Source organism: Ixodes scapularis, unplaced genomic scaffold, assembly GCF_016920785.2.
Source record: "Ixodes scapularis isolate PalLabHiFi unplaced genomic scaffold, ASM1692078v2 PGA_scaffold12__126_contigs__length_90152505, whole genome shotgun sequence".
NCBI classification, from domain to species: Eukaryota; Metazoa; Arthropoda; class Arachnida; order Ixodida; family Ixodidae; genus Ixodes; species Ixodes scapularis.
Window position 1 is genome coordinate 22,317,500 of NW_024609838.1, and position 18,201 is coordinate 22,335,700.

Below are 18,201 nucleotides of genomic sequence, written 5' to 3' on the forward strand. Positions count from 1 at the left end.
AGTTAAGCTGAGTTAACCGCAGTTAAGTGTGCCCGTGTAACAGGGGTATTAGTGAGCTAGGGCGAGACTGACTAGGCAAGGTCATTCTGGCCTCCTTATCCTCTTTTGCACTTAAAATAAAAGACTCGAATCTTCTAGAGCCACGGATATGCGTTCCTCTTTAGTCTTACTTATTATTATTATTATTATTTTTTAGTTTGATGATTACAGGGCAGGTTTGAAACACACCCATATTGCGAGCCTGAACATCGAGGCTTGGGGTCTCGAATTGATCATGTTAGAGTCAAATAATTGGTCTTTCATCATAATGCACGTACATCAAAATCAGAAAGAGGGCCCGACGCCGGTTTGATGTCATGTTCTAATCAGATGTTTTTCTCACGGTATTTTTAGCAGATCTCCACACGTGTGATGATTTTCGTCAGACAGCTAGCATCCCAGATCGCACGCAAATGCAATTCGTTTTCATAAACCTGATCAGTTTTCTTAGGCCTGCCATGTTCCAAATAAATACAAAATCAAAGTCGTATCATTGTTCAAATGATTCAAACCGTTGCAGACAGTATACTTCAGTCATTCCGTGTAGGTTTGTCATGCGTTTGTCCTCAGCAACAGACATCTCGACACGTCTCGAGGACTGGCGCCGAAAATATTTCACAAACAGCCGATTCTCGGCAGACGTCTGTCGTGATAAGTGTAAAATCTAGGCTTCATTTATCTAACACTTTTAGACATTTAAATTCCACGTCCGATTTTTGACCGATTGTTCTTTCGGAGCGGAATCCGGTTCCATGCATTCGTCCATTACAATGCCCCTAGCAACGGTTTGTTTGGAGCGGCGGCGTCACACTTATGGGGTCAATTGGCATAGTTTGGTTTGGCGGCCAGTACCAAATTGTAGCTGTGGACAAACGTTTTTATATCTTTTTATAAAGCGGAGAAAAAATGATCTAAGCAATGCAGTCTTTCTTGCCGGGATGCGCATGAGGACATGAGGAGCGCATTTCCTGCGCTCCTCGTGCGTTTTTTTTTTTTTTTTTTTTTTTTGTGTTTGGGAGCGTTTAAAGCACGAGACATCACGACCTGTCTTGAGGACTGCACTTCGGCGCGTCGGTGGGTTGTTGAGATACGTCCTAAAGCAAAACCGAAACTTTGTAAAACGTGAAACCGAAACTGCCTTCAAGGCAATCTATCTGTTTTCTGAATCCATCCTCGTAGCCAGATTTCCTCCTTGGCCACAATGGACAAACCACGTGACAAGCGCGTCCAATCAGAGCCCACAAGGATCAACGCGCCGCCATTGGCTACGATTTGACAACAGTTGCAAAAGGAAACAACTGTGTTTTTTCTCCGAGCGGTACGTTCCGTTGCATGAATACCTACGACGCAACTTGACATTTGCCGCAATTTAAAGGTAAGAGCTCCTGTGTTCAGCTACATGCCTAGGCTAACCTCAGTGCATGAAATCAATCGTGTACAAACCCTAGAGCCGAGTCGTCCAGCGAGCGCCATGTCGCGTTGTTTATAATTGTCAGCTGTGCGTGCGATTCGACCACTGTTACCTCGTTCTACGTCAAGCTGACCTAAATTGTCGCACTAAATATGCCCATTCGATAGTGAGCCTGCTGACTTCTGACTGACATTGAGAGAATAAGATTTTTGGATGCCTCGGATACGTTTTTTTCCTGTGATTCTGCCTCGTTAGGGTAAGTTCTAAACCTTGTCTGCTTTGACGGCTTAAACCTCGTTTCTATCGGTTTACGATCAGATCACTGTGCTTCGCCGCGTTTGAGGTGTAGTGGAACGTTTTGCGACTAGTTTCGCCCGCAGCGATATTTGACAGTTCGTTATCTTAGTTTTGAGGTGAACGAGTGAGCGAAATGCAGAGGTTGGTAAGCGAGTAGGCATAGCGTCGCCGCTGCTCTCTCGTGAGTGCCGGTCCTTGCAATGTTTGTAAACTTTGAGCCGGTTTGCGCATTCTCTTCGCATGACTGGTTTTCGAAGGACGGCGCACTGCCTCTTGGTGTGGAAAGCCCTCTGAGATTGCCGTGTAAGGCGTTTAGAACCTTGGAAACGAGAAAGGTAAAAAAAAAAAAAAATACTCGAGAGAAGAGTTCTTGACGTAAACATGCACTGCTTTTCTCGTTATTGTGTGTTTGCTGTTTTTAGGAGCGTGGGTTGCGACCGATCTCGTATTTGGCTCAAGTTTGAAGCTAGTCGTAGATATCTGCGGAGTTGTCAGAATCTGGCGTCCGCCTGCTTGGTTTACCTTCGCTCTCGGTGGTTACTTAAAACGGAAAATTTTAGGACGGACGGAGTGGATGAGAAAGCGGGATGACGTGACTGGTCCATTGTTAGCATGAGGAAAGAAAAACACGGAATGTGAAATTTCACTCGTCTCTGTCTCGTTTTCATGCTTTCATTATTGTTGCTGTTCTCCAGCAAACTTGTCTGCGTCTGTGGAGGGGGTTTTCACACGAAATTGCTCCAGGCAGTTTACTTTCTGCGACTTTTTACCTCAAAGAATGTCGAGCTTTGTGGTGTAAAGGGAACGTTGAGTCATCTCTTTCTTCGCATGCACCCAACACCACACGGCAACAGAAGGCGGAAAAAACTGCGCGTGCAAAACCACTTTGTTGTGTGTAATTCTACACCAATCCACTAGTTCTTTGCTGGCCTCAACAAAAACAGTGCTATAAAAAGGAGATGTAGAAAGACAGAGTTGGAAGTGAGCACATTGGTGGCAGTGGGACATTGCTGAAAGTATAAACGCAGGGATGGACGAAACCACAGATCTTTCGGGTTGTTTTGTTTGTTCTTCTGCTTATGCTTTCAGCAACGTCTACACTTTGTTTTATTGCAAGTCAGAGTGCAGCGAGCATTACCAGCTGATGAGGACCATCATCTATGAGCGTCAAAAGTGCAGTGTCACGGCGTTCGTAGGCTTTCTGTCTGTGGGCTGTTATTCGCGAAATCATTAGAGCCCAGTGAATGAGCCGTGACCTTGTACCCTTAGTATGTGTGTCCAAGTTTGTGTATTCCTAGATTTTTAACGCACCCCGACAATTAAGACTGGTTCATGCACTCGCCTTTGCTGTGACTGAATTTGTTATGCTGTCTTGTCTCTTGTGATTCTTACAAGAGGACACACTGCCCCGCCGTCTATCGGCAGACCCGGAACACTTGCACTTTGCATACTATAATATTTAACCTGTTTTTTTTTTTTTTTTGCACATAATTCTTTTACTTTGGGCTTCGAAAACCTTATTTTTTTTTATAATGTTATAGAGGACCATTTCTTGTAGGTAGTATGCACATTTGATTTCTCAAATAGTGCTAAGCCTTCGCTCTGTAGTCAGATACAACGTAAGAAAGACAGTGCGAATGGAAAAGGGCGTGCACGAGAAAAGCCGTTGTAAAAGGGAAGTTGCTCCTCTTTATTTCAGCTTTCCTAGTTTCTGCCCTTTTCGCCCTTGCACTATCTTTCTTGTGTTTTATCTGACTATACATGTTTGCAAGAACGGCTTCAGCGCGCTGCCACCTTACTTGGCTGGGGTGCGCTTGGACGCATCACAATTCGATTACGAAGCCTTGCTAAGGCGTTGTAATCGAATTATGGCCGCGCCCAAGAGCGCACCCCACTAAGCAAGATGGTGGCGCCCTGAGACCGGGCTTGCAGACATGTATAGTTAAATGCGGTTCCATGGTTACCTTACATGTGGCCCCAGCATACCATTGCATTTTTTTGTCGTAAGCGATCACCAGGGACCACGAAGCCGCACGGCCTGCTCAGGTACAACCAGACGCAAGCGCGTGAACTAGCCTCTAGAGTGAAACAAAGAATAGGCAAGTCTTTTTTGCTTCGAGGAATCTACTGGGTGTTTTTGCAAATACTTTCAAAAGTATCTACAAGTGAGGTGGTTAAGAAAAGAAGAAGAAAAAAAAAAAAAAGGAACTCTTTCCGGGAACAAACTGCCAGCCACAGTGGACGCTCGGGATTGCAAAAAAAACCTACTAATCATTGAAACGTTCGCCTAGAATTTACTAATTAACTTTCTAGGCGGTGAAAACAAACATACGGTTCCAGTAAGAAACTTGCCTAGGCTTCCTGTAAACCCCTATATCAGTCGATTTTAAGAGGACTCTAAGCATGTGGGAATGCGCTAAAGTTCCCACTCGTGCTGCAAGCTGGAGGTGCGAGAATGCGAATGATTTTCTTATCATCCGGGCTTTCCCCACGCTTTGAGTCTTCTTAAAATTAACTGATTTAGGTGTTTTCGATGATGCTCGGCAAGTTTCTAATTGGAACCTTAAGTTTATTTTCACAACTTAAAAAGGGTAATTAAAATATTTACGTAATTATTTCACTAATTAGTCTGTTTTTTTGTTTTTTGAAATACCCAACGTTTGCCGTGGTCGGCAGTTTTTTTCTGAAAAGAGTTTAGTTGTTCCTCGAAACCGCCCTATTTGTAGAAAATTTTTGAAAGCATTCATAAAAACACTTGGCATAGACGTTTTCATCTCAGTGGTTACCCGACCAGTGGATAGGGGGCGCTGGTGCACTTGCAGCCATGGGGTGGCTTCAATTTGACTGGTTTCGGTTTCAGTACGCTCGTGGCCGTGTTTATGTTCTAAGTCTTTTCGCCTAATTTTGTGATACAAATGTGTCCGTTATAGCACACAACCAATAAAACAGTGCCATTGGGCCACCTTGAGAACCACAAAAGTGGTTTCGAGTCATAATGACAAACTTTTTTTACAAACATTTTACAATGCATCTGGCCATGTTCGCCGTTAATTTCGGTCAGGTTCGTCAGCGAAACAATATATGATGCTCTGGGGTCAGTGGGTATGTGTACGGCAGTACTACCCACTGGCCCTAGTTTCCATAAAAATAGACTAATGTGTAAATGTGTAGTAAAAATGCAGGTTCTCAACCTGATTATGAACATGCTGAATCGTGAAAAACACATGAAGTCGAAAATTAATTGCTCACTTTCTGATTTTCACAGACACCAACTTTTTGTGAACTTTAGGGACTGCAATGTATTTTATAGTAATGTAGCTATTCTAAAAAAAGTACTAAGTGGTATTGTCTCGGACTTTTCTTTGAAGAAGTATTTCGATACTCCATCCTAGGTAAGGTGAAAAATTTCTTTCACTATTAGCCCTGATAAAAGTACTCATTAAAAAGAGTGTTTCACAATGTTTTCCTTAGGGTATAAACTATTTCCTTACTGAGATTTGTTCACGACATACTCAGCACATGAGATAAGTGACAGGCCCATCAAGTGAAGCCTGAAATTTTGTCTTTGCATGAACTTTGCCAAACGCGTTAAAGGGCTTCTGAGAAGTGACCTCTGGTATGTTTAGCTGATGTCGAATGCTGGGCACTGCTTCATGAGCCTGTGTAGAGAGATCTTCATTGAAACTGATGCGATCTGGCATTAAATAATGCTGAACTTGGGTGATTTCCATGTAGATGGATTCTTTTCGTCATCACATAATGCGAGCCCTAGGCACTCTTAAGCTGCCTGTTACATATGTTCTCACCAGGGTAGTCTCGATCCAGTGAAAACACCTGAAAGTAAACATCTTCGACAGAAATCTGTCTGGTTTGGGGAACAATTCGAAAAAAAGAAAACTCAAACCAAAAGTTTAGAAACAACAGTTCCCAACGTTTCGGGGTCGACTTGACTCCTTCTTCAGGGGTGACTAAAAATGGAATGGGACAGCGCGAGCTTCGACCTCTCCTTCTTCTTCTACCGAGGTGATGTTTTCTGAACGTGACGCAGGCCATGAACGTAAATAGATGGTAAGGCCCCGAGGGACCTGTTAATGTTCCCCGGTGTATTCTGGATGTGCCACGACTCCAAGAACAGGCGTCTTCGAATATGTGGCTCCGTGTCTATCACGTGTGCTTTTCCGAAGTCGATCCGATGATCAAACACCTTATAGTGGATTGCCTTGACTCAATCGGCTGGGTAGTGATAGCACACAGAAGCAGACAGCGTCCCGGTAGAACTTTTGCTAAAACTTACCAAGCACCAAGGCACATGCTACGAGTGTAGTTACAGACGCTGCACGGGCTGGCGTCTGCAGTAGTAACTGTTCAAAAGCAAAAGCCTAAAACAAATATTGCCTTGCACGCACATTCTTCAAAGCCTTAATATGATTATTTACTTCAAATCTTTTATACGGGGAAGGCCAGTGCGCTTGGAGCGTAGAATTACACTTTCAGCACTCTCCTCAATGCTTGGGTAATTTAGTAATAGGTCTATTTTCACTGGAGCCAAATTACACTGTTTTCAATTTATTACGGTGTTACATACAGTTCGTACATGCTGGCCAACCATGCTGCCGGTGTACCGCCCGCCTTTCACCAGCTCACTACTTCCTCATGGCTTCTAGGACTGAACTTCGTCATCGTCTTTCGAACTTGAAAAAGAATTTAACGAGGCTTGTCTTCTCTTCAGACAGCCAAACATTTAGATATTTTCCAAACGAGAGTTAATTTAGTTTTACCTTACCCAACATCTGTACCACGAGCAACAAAAAGTGCTTTTTAAGGTCAAATGTATGCCTCGCTGCGTCGAGAAAACCTGGTAGCACGTATTCTTGGGTTTTCCACGAAAGCCACTTACATCCGCTACGACCAGTAGGTGACACCAGCTACCACCCTTAATAAAACACGGAGCTGTCGCTCATTAAGCCCTTGTCAAACTTAGCTACATACTTGTAGGTACCTGATAGGGAAGGGCTGTTAACTTCTTACCCCTGTTAAAGTTAACTGGCTTCGAGCAAACGGGCCTTGAAGTGTACATTACCATAATCCCGAGCATCAGATAATATGTGAGCTAAACATCGTTACCTATCTTATATATCCTATATAATCAAAATCGACTATTTTAAATTTGTTATGAAGGCAAAGCACGATGCTTTCAGAAGACACTCGTAGCTTCGTGTGCTTAGTATTTTTGTTACATTCCTTAAGATCCTTAATGCGCGATTATAAATTTACATTGCGCTATACTTATTTCCAATATTCCGCGACTATTACTGATCAAAATTTGGTTGTCATAAATAATTGGGCTCAATGTGCTCCAGGGCTGACGTTGATTTCTGTACTTCCTCCCTTCTCACATGTATCCGCTAGACGGACGGTGAAAATAGTTAAGATGTGTTGCAAAATGAACTGCAGGTGTCGTCGTGTACATAATGATGGGAGAAAAAATGGGAGACATTGGCTGCCGCCATAGGGGCGCACATGTCTCCTATTTAAACTATCCTTTGAACTTGACTGATTAGTGTTCATTTGCTTGAGAGTTTACAGTTGTCACATAAACTCCTCTTCTCTTCTAGGCGTGCATCAATGGCGATGTCAGCACGGCCGCGAGGGGGCGGGGGCGGGCGCGGAGGTCGCTACCATCGCAATAGCGGCCATGGCGGAGGCCAGAATGGTGGTCCGCAGAAGCGAGTGGTCCGCAGCCGAGAACACTGCACGCGGCTCCTGGGCAACCTGAGTGAGCTGCGCGACAAGGGCAAGTTCTGCGACGTAGAGCTGCTGCTCGAGGGCAAGACATTTGGCGGGCATCGGGCCGTGTTGGCCGCGAGTTCTCCCTACTTCGAGGCCCTGTTCAGCTCGGGGCTCGAGGAGAGCCAACAGAAGTCAGTGGAGATCCACGGCATCGCGCCGTCCATCTTCGAGCAGCTCATAGTCTTCATCTACAAAGGTGCGTTTTGTGTTGCTCGAGATTTGCGCACACCTGATTCGGCACGTGGCGTCACCCCGAGCCGGCTGCCTCAGCAGGTTTGAGGTGGTGTCCGCGATTCGACGGAGGCTCGTTGCGGAGAAGGCAGTGACCGAAATTTTGCTCTAGTGTAGAAAGGTCCCCAGGTAGTTTAAATGAATCTTCAGTCCTCCTCTGGGACTTTGCCAGGTGCCCTTTGTCAGTTTGGCTCGTAAAACCCACAAATTCAATTTAACACTGATTCTGGTCGGACAATTCCCTACGACACTGGAGTACCGGAGAGTTGGATCCAACCTCTCTTGTTCGCATTTCAGGGGAGATCCAGATCAACCAGGAGAACTGCCAGGACGTGCTGTCGGCGTCCAACATGCTGGGTCTCTCGGACGTCGTTCAAGCCTGCTGCGACTTCCTTCAAAAGGAACTGCACCCTTCCAACTGCGTGGGTGAGTCAGCATACTCGGACGTCTCATTCATTTGACTGCGTGACTATGGATTCTACAGTTGCCGACAGGAGTAGAAGGGCAGGGAGGCCTTTCGGTTGTCCTGCCTCCAGCGCGAGCGTCCCACCTCGTAAAACGTTTCGGCGTCTCGACAACTTCGAGCATACACGCACGTGCTCGAAGTCGTACACAGGGCATGCACATGCATGAGCATGCCTTGTGCACGACGGAAAGCAGTGAGCACGTTCTGGAGGCTGTGCATCAGAAAGAGACGCCTTGCCGTTCTCATCTTCTCTGTGATTATAGATTACAGCTGTTGTTGCGTCCTGGATGAGAGTCTTGTCGACCGTTACTATGCAGCACTGGTTACGACCTCTACTTTATGTTCGTCTTCTGCAACTGCTTTGTTGCGAGAGCACCGGAATTGTTTGCGGATGTTCGGTGTGCCAGATTTGGATGTCCTCGAAGCAAAGTGCATGACAAAAAGGTTTACGAGGTAGCTTTACTGATTTCGTAAAATAAAGTTGTGCGGTGAATAGAGAGAGAGAGGGAGAGAGAGCGAGCGAGCGAGTGAGTGAGCGTTCAAAACCAAACTTCTTTTACCATCACAAAGACTCGGATAAAAATAAAAGTCTAGAGTCTGCAATGTTGTGTACCGACTTGTACGCAATTATTGGAAGGGGACTTGTTTGTTTAATAAAATGGGGGATCTCAAACTAAAAATGAGCAGCACACTTTTCTTATTTGCATCTTTTTTTGTCAAGACACACGGGAGTGTTGATTTGTGTTGTTACAGCAGACCCTTCGACGCAATCTGACGAACAGAACACACGTCGCCAGGCAAATGGTGTTCTTCCAATTCATAACCTTTGCACAAGAAAGAGAAGCCTTTCGGCTCAAGTGTATGGGACACTGCCATTACAAGATTTTTTAGAGTGTCGCTGCTTCCGCTTCAATTACGAGGCACCATTCTTCACACGTCACCTGAAAAGAACTTTCCTGGAGTTATGATGCCAAAACTTCAAGGGAGCAAGAGAGAAGGTCTTGTGGTAGTAAGAAGAGGGAAAGGAAAATGGGAATACATGTATTCCTAGTCACCATTATGAAGGCAAGAAACCCTCGCTGATGTGCTGAGCTGCTTATACTGTGGTAATAGAAAAGAAACACAAATTTTTGCAGTTTCATTTTATTTTGAAGTGTTCCTTGCCTGGTCAAGAGAGAAGAGGAGAACATGTGAAGGAACGCTTCCAGCTTCATTGAGTATTTTTTTTTTTCGTGGAATACTGCTGAAGTATGAAGTATGGCACATGCCTGGGGCGAAACATTTCAAGCAAGCATCGACATGTTGATGGGCTGAGTTGCATGGACCTCTTCTTTTATTGATGTGTCTGGCGTGAAGTTTGCCAAATCCATGTTATAATTTTAGCATGTAGTGGTTCCTACGTGATCGGCAGTTACGTTGCAACCGGCTGGAAGCTGTTCGGCAACCAGTCAGGGAGCTGATGAGCATGGGTTGCCAGCTGGCCTGTGGAGTCCGTTTTCTGATTCGGGTGCCTAGTGGCCCACGTTTGGCGTCAGTTGCTCGGCAACTAGCCGGGATGCCTTGCAAGCAATCAGCAACTAGCCGGCAGTAGCCTAGCGACCGGTTGAGAGCTGATTGGTGCAGGTCGTCAATGGATTTGTGAAGCCTGTGTTTGGATACAGGTCTGTAGCGATTCGAGACTGGTGCCAGCTGCCTAGCTTGTGGTCAAGAGCCGGCCGGTAGCTGTTTGGCACGGATTGCCTCCAGCCGGCCTGCGGAGCTTCTTTTCGGATGCGGTTGTCAGCAGCCCAGGACTGGCATCAATTGTTCGGCAACTGGTCAGCAGGTGTCTGGCGTGTGGTTGGCTGGCAGCCAGTTGGGAACTGATTGGTGCATGTTGGCAACGGATTTGTGAAGCCCAAGTTCCGATACGGGTCCCTGGCGGCCGTTAGTCGGCGCGAATTGCTTGGCAACAAGTCGGGAGCTGCCTGGCACCGGGTCAACTGGCTGGCAGTTATCTCGTAACCAGCTGGGAACCGATTGGTGCACGTCACCGACGGCTTTGCAAAGCACACATTCAGATACGGGTCCCCGGTGGCCCAAAGCTGGCACCAATTTCTCGGCAGCAAATCGGCAGCTACCCGGCGCGGGGTCGGCAGGAAGTCGAGGAACGGACCGAGCCCAGACCGGCCGTTGCGTGTGCTCCTCTCTCCCAGGGAGGAGCCCCGCGGCAACCAAACGACGCCGGGTGGCAATCACGGCGGGGGATAAGCGAGACATTTGCAAGTGGAGGCGGGAGCACCCTCGAGCGAGCCCGAGCAGCTTGCTGGCATGGATCCGGAACTCCCTGGGCATGGACGTGCCCAAGTCAACGCTGTCGGACATCCTCCGCGAGGCCCCCAAGTGGCTGGAGGTGACCGTAGAGAGAGAGCACCTGACGAGAGCACGCTGCGGGGAGCAGGCACAGCTGGAGGCCGCACTGGTGGCGTGGCTGAGCGAAGTCGGAGCCAAGGGCGGCACGGTCGGCGACCTCGCGCTCATCAAGAAAGCGCGCACACTTGGCGATAGCCTCGGTGAGGACCCTTCTTCGTTCGGCTCGGTCTCTGTCTGGGTCTTCTTTGGTGCGCCAGTCGAATCTGGAGTGTCGTTCGGGAGGAGGTGCGCTCCAATAAAACCGCTAAGCTCGCAGCGTTGTGGAAGCTATCTGGTCAGACTTGCATCCATACTCTTGTGCAAAGAGCGGGGTTGTGCGAAGAAAGAAGCAGTTCATCGATCCGGCAGGCGCGTAGCTCCCGCTGTGCCATCAGCTTGGGAGTGAACGGTATCATAATTGGTCATATTAAACTGATTGCTGCCACTTGTAGAGCAGTTGCTGGGTTCGACTCTCGGAGCGTGGTTCGACGTTTGTAAAATGGTTCTAGTTGAAGAGCGAAAAGAAGTTCTTTTTGGGTCTGCATTAACCCCGAGACATCGGCATTTATGATGCAACGTAGCACGGCCGCTGAAGTGGTAATTGCAGTGCCATCTGCTTAGACGTCTGTTGATACCTCAGTGGCTCAGTCGAACCGTTTCTAAGCATCGGGTTAACTTGCTTCTATAAGGCTTTTCCACAATAACTCCCGATTAACTTGACTGATAGATTCGCATCTCCTCGCCGAACGGCATCTCTCGGCGATCCCTGGCGAAGCATGCATGAAGCAAGGAATCGCCGCGTGACCGACTTCAGGAAGGGTTTTTCTTGTGTCCCAGGTATACCAAACGACTTCGGCTACTCGCGTGGATGGCTTCACCGCTTCAAACTGCGCCACGGATTCGCACGCACGCAGAACCCTTCAGAATTGTTGCCATTCTCTTCGTTCGGCTGCGATCCGACGACGGGGCAAGTCCACTCTGTCAATGGGTGGAACGAGCTATGGAAAATCCTCTCCAAGTACGACCCGGAGGACATCTACAGCCTCGGCGAGATGGGGCTCTTCTACGAGCTTGCGCCGTCAGAAGTCGCATGCCCTACGGACACGCGAGACCACCCACGCCTTACCCTGGTGATCATGTGCAATGCGACGGGAACGGACAAGGCAGAACCGCTCGTGCTCTGCGGCGCGTCGGAGCGAGTGTCCTTCGGGCATCGCTTTGCGCCCTCCCTTTACTGCGACTACCGCCGGACGCCGGGCGGTGCGATGAGCGCTAGCGTGTTCATGGACGTCGCCAAGCAGTTCGACCGATCTCTGCGGCTTCAAGGTCGCCAAGCGGTGCTTCTGGTCGATCGGTCGCCGCCCCACACGGTGGTGGCGGCGTCGGGACTTTCAAACCTATCGGTTCACCACCTCCCTCCGCGCTCGGCGGCAAAGCAGCCGTTCGAAACCGGGATATTTACGTCGGTGAAGGCATACTACCGTTGTGACCTCTTGCGGCACTACATTGCCAGTGCAATGGAAGGGAGGCCTCTCGCTGTCATGCTGCAGAGAGTGTTGCAGATGATCGGGCATGCCTGGAGCTGCGTGAGTCCGCGGAAGATCCGCGAGTGCTGGCGGCACACGGGGATCTTGTCCAAGCTCGCAGCACAACACGACGACGGCGGTGGGGTCGGCAGTCCTGAGGGCGACGTCCCGCTGATTGAGCTTCAGCGACTCGTCGGTAGGCTTGATGACTGCGGAGACGTCTCTGTGGCGGACTACGTTGCGGTGGACGACGAGCTCGAGACTTACGCGTCCTGGGGTGCGAGCGACGAGTGCGAGGAGGAAGAAGACTGCGGCACGGAGGCTGCGGATGCCGACTCGGAGCCGTCGTTGACGTTGAGGGAAGCTGTCGAGGGTGTGAGTGTCGCGATAGCGTTTTTGGAGCAGCTCGGCGAAGCGGAACACCTGGATTCTTTGTGGGCAGTGGTGAGAACGCTTGAAGGAAAGTACCTGAGGAGGCCGAAGAGGCTGGCGGCGTTGTCGGCTGGTGTGACGGAAGTGCAGACGGGCTTTGGAGTTGGCCCGAATTGTAACCGTCGGGGGTCGGGCGGACGAGTTTGACCGCGCCCTTGTTTGTGACTCCACCGGATTGTGTGTGTTCATTTAGCGAAAAATGGTGAATGTATGCTACGGACAAGTGTTTGTTCTTGGGCAGCCATATCGCAAGTGCATGGATGGTGTGGAGACTGGTCGTGTAGGAGCAGAAATTTTTCCTACAGGCACATTCCGGTGTCACTTTTCTGGTCAGCAGGTAATGATCTCAATTGATATAAGTGATTTTTTTTTCTTGGTGTACTATGCTTGGTCTCTGTGAAACATTAAAAGTGGAAGTGCTAACTGCAGTGTGCCACGAAATATGTCGCCAGTGATTAAACCGACGACATGAGAACTGCTGTTTCTTGGCTAGTAAAACTTGTAACTTTTCTGTTTCAATGACAGTTGCATATTGTGCTCTGTTTCGCTCTTTGTCCACTGTCTCGCTTAATAATGGCACCTAACAATTTCAATTAGGAATCTGCAAGCAAATATGTCGAACCATGTTTGCATAGACCGATCGGTTGTTCCAGCACGACGTGCCAAATATTGCTATCGCCGACATTGCAGAGGGATGGGAGACAGGGTACTGGTGTCTTGAGTATTTATCTCTGCAAACAATACTTAAATTTTCTCATGACCTCATACCTGCATATTCAGCAGGTCAATGAATGCGCAGTCTTTTAAAACGGATTGGTTGCTTCAAGCCAACTTATGTTCCCAGGGCAGGGTAAATCATGTTTCTGATTTCATCTACAAAAAGTCTAAAATGGTTTCAATTGAACTTTTTTGCATTCTTTTCATTTAATTATTTGAAACATTTATTGTACATTTTTTTGTGAAGCCTAAAAGACATATTGGCTGTAGTTTTCCTCTTTCGTTTTAGGCTTCCTTTAATGTGTTCTTGAAGGGTTGGTATTTGGTAATCAAGCCAGACTCCCATTACCCATAGTGAAATACAAGCTACCCTGTCCCGTTACCCACATGGCCATTCTAAAGCATGTTTACAAATCCGGATGAAGCCTTAAAGTGACCACATAAATTGGCTTGATAACGTATTGTGCTATGATTTACCACAGAGGTGTCCGAAAGTGGTGAAAGCATCGAATGTAAATTTTAAAGAACAAACTTACCTGAGTAAATGTAAAAGGAATTATAACCGATTCTTTCTGCCTATAGTGCCCATCTGCTATCCACGTACCCTCTGACTGGTACAACAACCAACAGATAGCAGCCCCGTCGCAAGCTTACCGCTTGGTCGTGCCAAAAGCATACGACACATAGCTGACATGACTCTATGAACCGTCGGTTTTGTTTGTTTTGTGGCCAGTTAATGTTGAGCGCATGCCATTTTTAATACAAAAAAGTCTGCTTTTGGTGCAACCGGTTGGTAAGCTTGCACCGGGGCCGCTGCCACCATCTGTCGGCTATTGCACCCGTCGGAGTATGTGTGGACTGCAGGCTGGTACTGTAGGTAGGGAAAATCAGTTAATTTTCTCTTTACATTTTACTCATCTAGGTATGTTCTTTGAAATTTCGACGCAGTGCTTCCACTATCCTTATGCAGCTCTGTGGTAAAGCGTAGCGCGACACGTTGCCAAACCGATTTATGAAGTCACTTAAAGGCTCCACCCGGATTCGGGGGCACGCTGTAGAAACATGGCTTTTGAACGCGAATAAAACCTGGTTTGTTTTAAATTTTGTATAAACGAGCATGACTTCCAAGCCAAAGGAAATTCTGACACCTTATTCACATCATTTGGGCTCTGGCTACAAGGGGGCCGGGTCCTTCAAGATATTACGATGGGACTGCGCAAACCTCGGCTTCAGTATTGGCTGTGTTTGGCTTCAGGGCCAAGCTTCCTAGAGAGGCAGTGCTAGAGCTACCAAGTAAGCTATGCCTAGAGTACCTGCACTCTGTTCCTCGGTTAACTTGTGGGCACCACCATTTTGGCACTCGGTGCACACATAGTTAGCGATAGTCACCGCATGAAAATGCTACTTTCTGATCTTTGGACACGGCGTCGGGGAGCAGTATAGCTTTTCTCTGTCGTGGACAGTTTTGACATTTCTGGAGGATGAAAAAAAGCTTTTCCTGTAATTTCAAATGGAGCCTCCTTACTCTGAAGCGTGGCTTGTCCGGTGGTTCTATGCAGTGAGTGTAGCACAATGTTTCGGTGCGGGAAGCGTGATTCCTTTTTGCTGGGGTCGGCTGCGGGGCGGTGTGCAGGCATCTTCAGGTTTGCGGAAATGCACTCGTGCACCAACCTGAAGCTGGAGGCGAAACGGTTCATAGAGCGGCGCTTCACGGACGTCATCAAGGAGGACGAGTTCTACGAGCTTCCCAAGGAGACCCTTCAGCATTTTCTCAAGAGCGAGGGACTCAGCATCGACAGCGAGTTTCAGGTAAGGATTGCCGCAGGCAGCAAAAGCTGGTCGCTGTTATCCTTCTCTTTGAACAGCACTGATTAGGTTGGATTTCGGGGGTTTGTTTACATCTGGTTATCGAGGGATTTTATTAGAATTTAAGGCAGTTTAGACGTTTGGATTGTCATCCTAGCATCCTTCGTAACCTCTTCAGTGTAGGGCGATGGGCTGCAACATGGAAGCATCTAGTTACTTTAAGAATGAGAAGGTTGGGTGATGAAATGGAACCTTTTGAGGTTTGTGGTTATGGCAGAAAGGGTCCACAAATAGACAAGCACTTGAATTCAGCAAACAGGAGAAACCTTTTGATTTGCTCACCTCAAGGCATTCTAGTGCCAGAGTTCGACAGCGGAATTTTCTCGTTTTGTGACCCCTTTCATGGTGCATTGCAGAATGTGCAATGGATATGGTGCGAGCTGGGATCATCGGACGTGTTTGAATGTCTTCCAAATACTTCGTACGATCCGTCAAATATTTAGTGTTACTTCAGGGCAAGCGGCCTAAATAGCCTGAATAACTTGATAGGCCAAGAGTTTTTGCTGACAAGAGAGACATGAGGTTTGTTCACAAATGGATCTGCCACAATGTGCTGGAAGCGTCCTGTCATCTTTCTTTGTCAGCGATGGTTGGCTCTGGTATAAGCTGGAGACATAGTAGCCACGAAGCTTTACATTCCCAACATGTGGGGGTTCAAAGAAATGCCTATACTCTTTTTTTCTATGCCATTGGCTTGACATCTATATATCAGCTCTCAGGTGTCGGTAGTGCAGGCACAGACACGTGAACTGAACTCGGCAGAGTGCTTTGTTTGCATTTGAACTCGCACATAGGATGAACTTTCAAAAAGACATGTGCTCGCACCCTCGCCTTTGTCAGCACTGCGGACGTTTGCGAGATTGAGTGCAAAGTAACTTTTCTCCAGTCACTTTCTTTTTTCGATCGGAACACAATGCTGTCGATGCAATCAACTGCCCCGCTTAGACACGCAAGTGCTCGCTCTTTCCCTAGCGTTGAAATTTCTCAGTGTGCAGCGTCGGAACACTGACACCATGTTCTCTGGGCTGCTGTGCGCACCCAGTGTATTTCGGCTAAAAAATAAAAAAGTTTTTTCTTAAGCAGTTAGCATCCGGTTCATAATTCGCACCTGGCACATAGTCCGTACGTAAAATATTCCCATATGCAGCACACTTTGAAAAATGCCTTCTATGGGTGCGCAAAAAAGCCTCTATCATCGGAAATCTTCATTGTTATAATTTGTCGCTCAAAAAATTGTCTCGTCGTAACGTATACTCTGCGCCCCCAGATAACCTGTGCAGCATAAAATTTCAACTTTAAACAGATACCTTAACAGCCCAAGAGATGGCCCACCCCCAAAAGATAGCCCGCCCTAGAAATCATAGTGTTTGAATCAATGATGACCTCGGCTTAAATTCGGCTAGTTAGCTATGGCGGGATATAAGCGAACATTGCCGACAGTGGAATACAGTCATCTTTGTTTTATTGTCCCTCGCTGCAATAACAAGTTTGGCAGGGAAACATGATCTAAAAATAGCGGTTACTGTACCCGTGTTTTGTTCCAAGCAAACAAAGTTTGGATGTGCGTCGTTGCTGGCAGCAGAGCGATTGAGGTCGTTGGCATCGCCGTTGTCTCCCGGGATCAGTCAGTATCCCGTGGAACCATGCAATGCCGCCTAGCTCGCGTCGGCATCGCCGCCAGCACGTTCCGCAGCGTCTCGCGAGTGCGACGCTAGCATGTGCCGCCGCCTAGGGTCGCTGAATGTTTCCAGAGTGTCGCATTCGATAGCGTCCCCCGCAACTGCTCTGTTTTAACTTCAATTGACAATTTTGGCACCCAAGCGTGTACGGTGGAAGGGGTTTCGGGCATGCCAACCCTCGTCTCACAAGCGGACGCACCGCAAATTGCCACCCTAGTTGGGGCGTTCCCAGGCCGGTATGTGCCACCTGAAATCACCGGTGAGACATGGTTGTATACAAACAATTTTCTTTTGTGCCGCGAAACCTTGTAAACTAAAATTTAATGTAACATCACGCTCCTGTCATTTTGTCCTAATCTTTAATAAAACTACCTATGAAAGGAGGTTTTTCTGTTTGTTTTTACGCAAAAAACATGCTTCTTAAACTCTTGTTTGCCGCTTGAGGCGTTTCGAAGATCCGCTAACGACGGCGTCGTTTGCGAACCCTTGTCTTCTAGGTGCTGTTGGATTAATAGGCCCTCGACTACCGTGTTTTTGTCTCTTGGTAAATAACATTTGTTTCTTCTTTGCCGGGACGTGCAGGTGTTCGAGGCGACGATGAGGTGGATCCTGCACGACGTGCGGGAGCGTCGTCCGCTCGTGTTCGACGTGCTGGACGCGGTGCGGTTCCCGGTGATCTCCCAAAAGCAGCTGGACCGCTATGTGTCGGACTGCCCCGACATGAGCCTGCGGGTGGCGCTGCTCAAGCTCATGCAGGACCTCAAGCACGACTCGAGGGCCAACCAGGTCGGAGCTGGGGTCCGGTCATCTTTTAAAGCAGCGGCTTTACGGGCGACGCCTTGCAGGCATTTCGGCGTTGTCGTTTGTTGTCTGTCGTCGCGGCGGAGATGAGAAAACCGTTTTTCTCTCTCCCTTCGTGGCGCGAGGAGGGAGAACTTGGGCGTTTCCATTGGCTGCGCCGAGAGAAGAAAGGAGAGTCCCAATGACTCGTCGATAACGCCGTGACGACAGGGAAGCGTCGTCTGATAACGTTGACTTCATAACGGGTGTTTCCATACATTACTTCCGTTATATGAAATCCTACTTTGGCAGTATCCAGTTGCTACGTGTAATGTTGGGGGTTTTAGAATACTACCACCATGTTAGATTTCACTATAACACAAATAAAAACCTTGGCGAGCATAAATACCCGGTTGGTGACCCTTTAAGTTTACATAATATAAAAATCTTGCACGAGCGACACACAAAGTGTGGTTTGTGTGGGACATATTCTGTGCTTTCTTACCTTCGCCGGCATGATCGAGCCTGCATAGTTCTTTTTTCAATGTCTCGCAGCTCAGCCACATCTCCAGAAAG

At 47.8% G+C, this 18,201-nt stretch overlaps 1 protein-coding gene across 4 annotated transcripts in view; it reads left to right on the forward strand.

The window, feature by feature from the left end:
• The first annotated feature begins 1,268 nt into the window (after positions 1–1,268).
• LOC8051085 (actin-binding protein IPP) overlaps positions 1,269–18,201 on the forward strand; it is a 28,328-nt gene continuing 11,395 nt past the window's right edge. Inside the window, exons 1-5 of one of the 4 annotated variants that reach the window (XM_029985521.3) lie at positions 1,269–1,414; positions 7,363–7,733; positions 8,066–8,194; positions 14,934–15,109; positions 17,428–17,631. In XM_029985521.3, the coding sequence (XP_029841381.1) occupies positions 7,373–7,733; positions 8,066–8,194; positions 14,934–15,109; positions 17,428–17,631 (870 nt within the window). In that variant the 5' untranslated portion in view covers positions 1,269–1,414; positions 7,363–7,372. Of the gene's footprint in view, positions 1,415–1,446; positions 1,707–7,362; positions 7,734–8,065; positions 8,195–10,429; positions 10,787–11,462; positions 14,847–14,933; positions 15,110–17,427; positions 17,632–18,201 lie in introns of those variants that run through there. The other 3 variants (XM_029985519.4, XM_029985520.4, XM_040504522.2) reach the window with 3 other exon arrangements.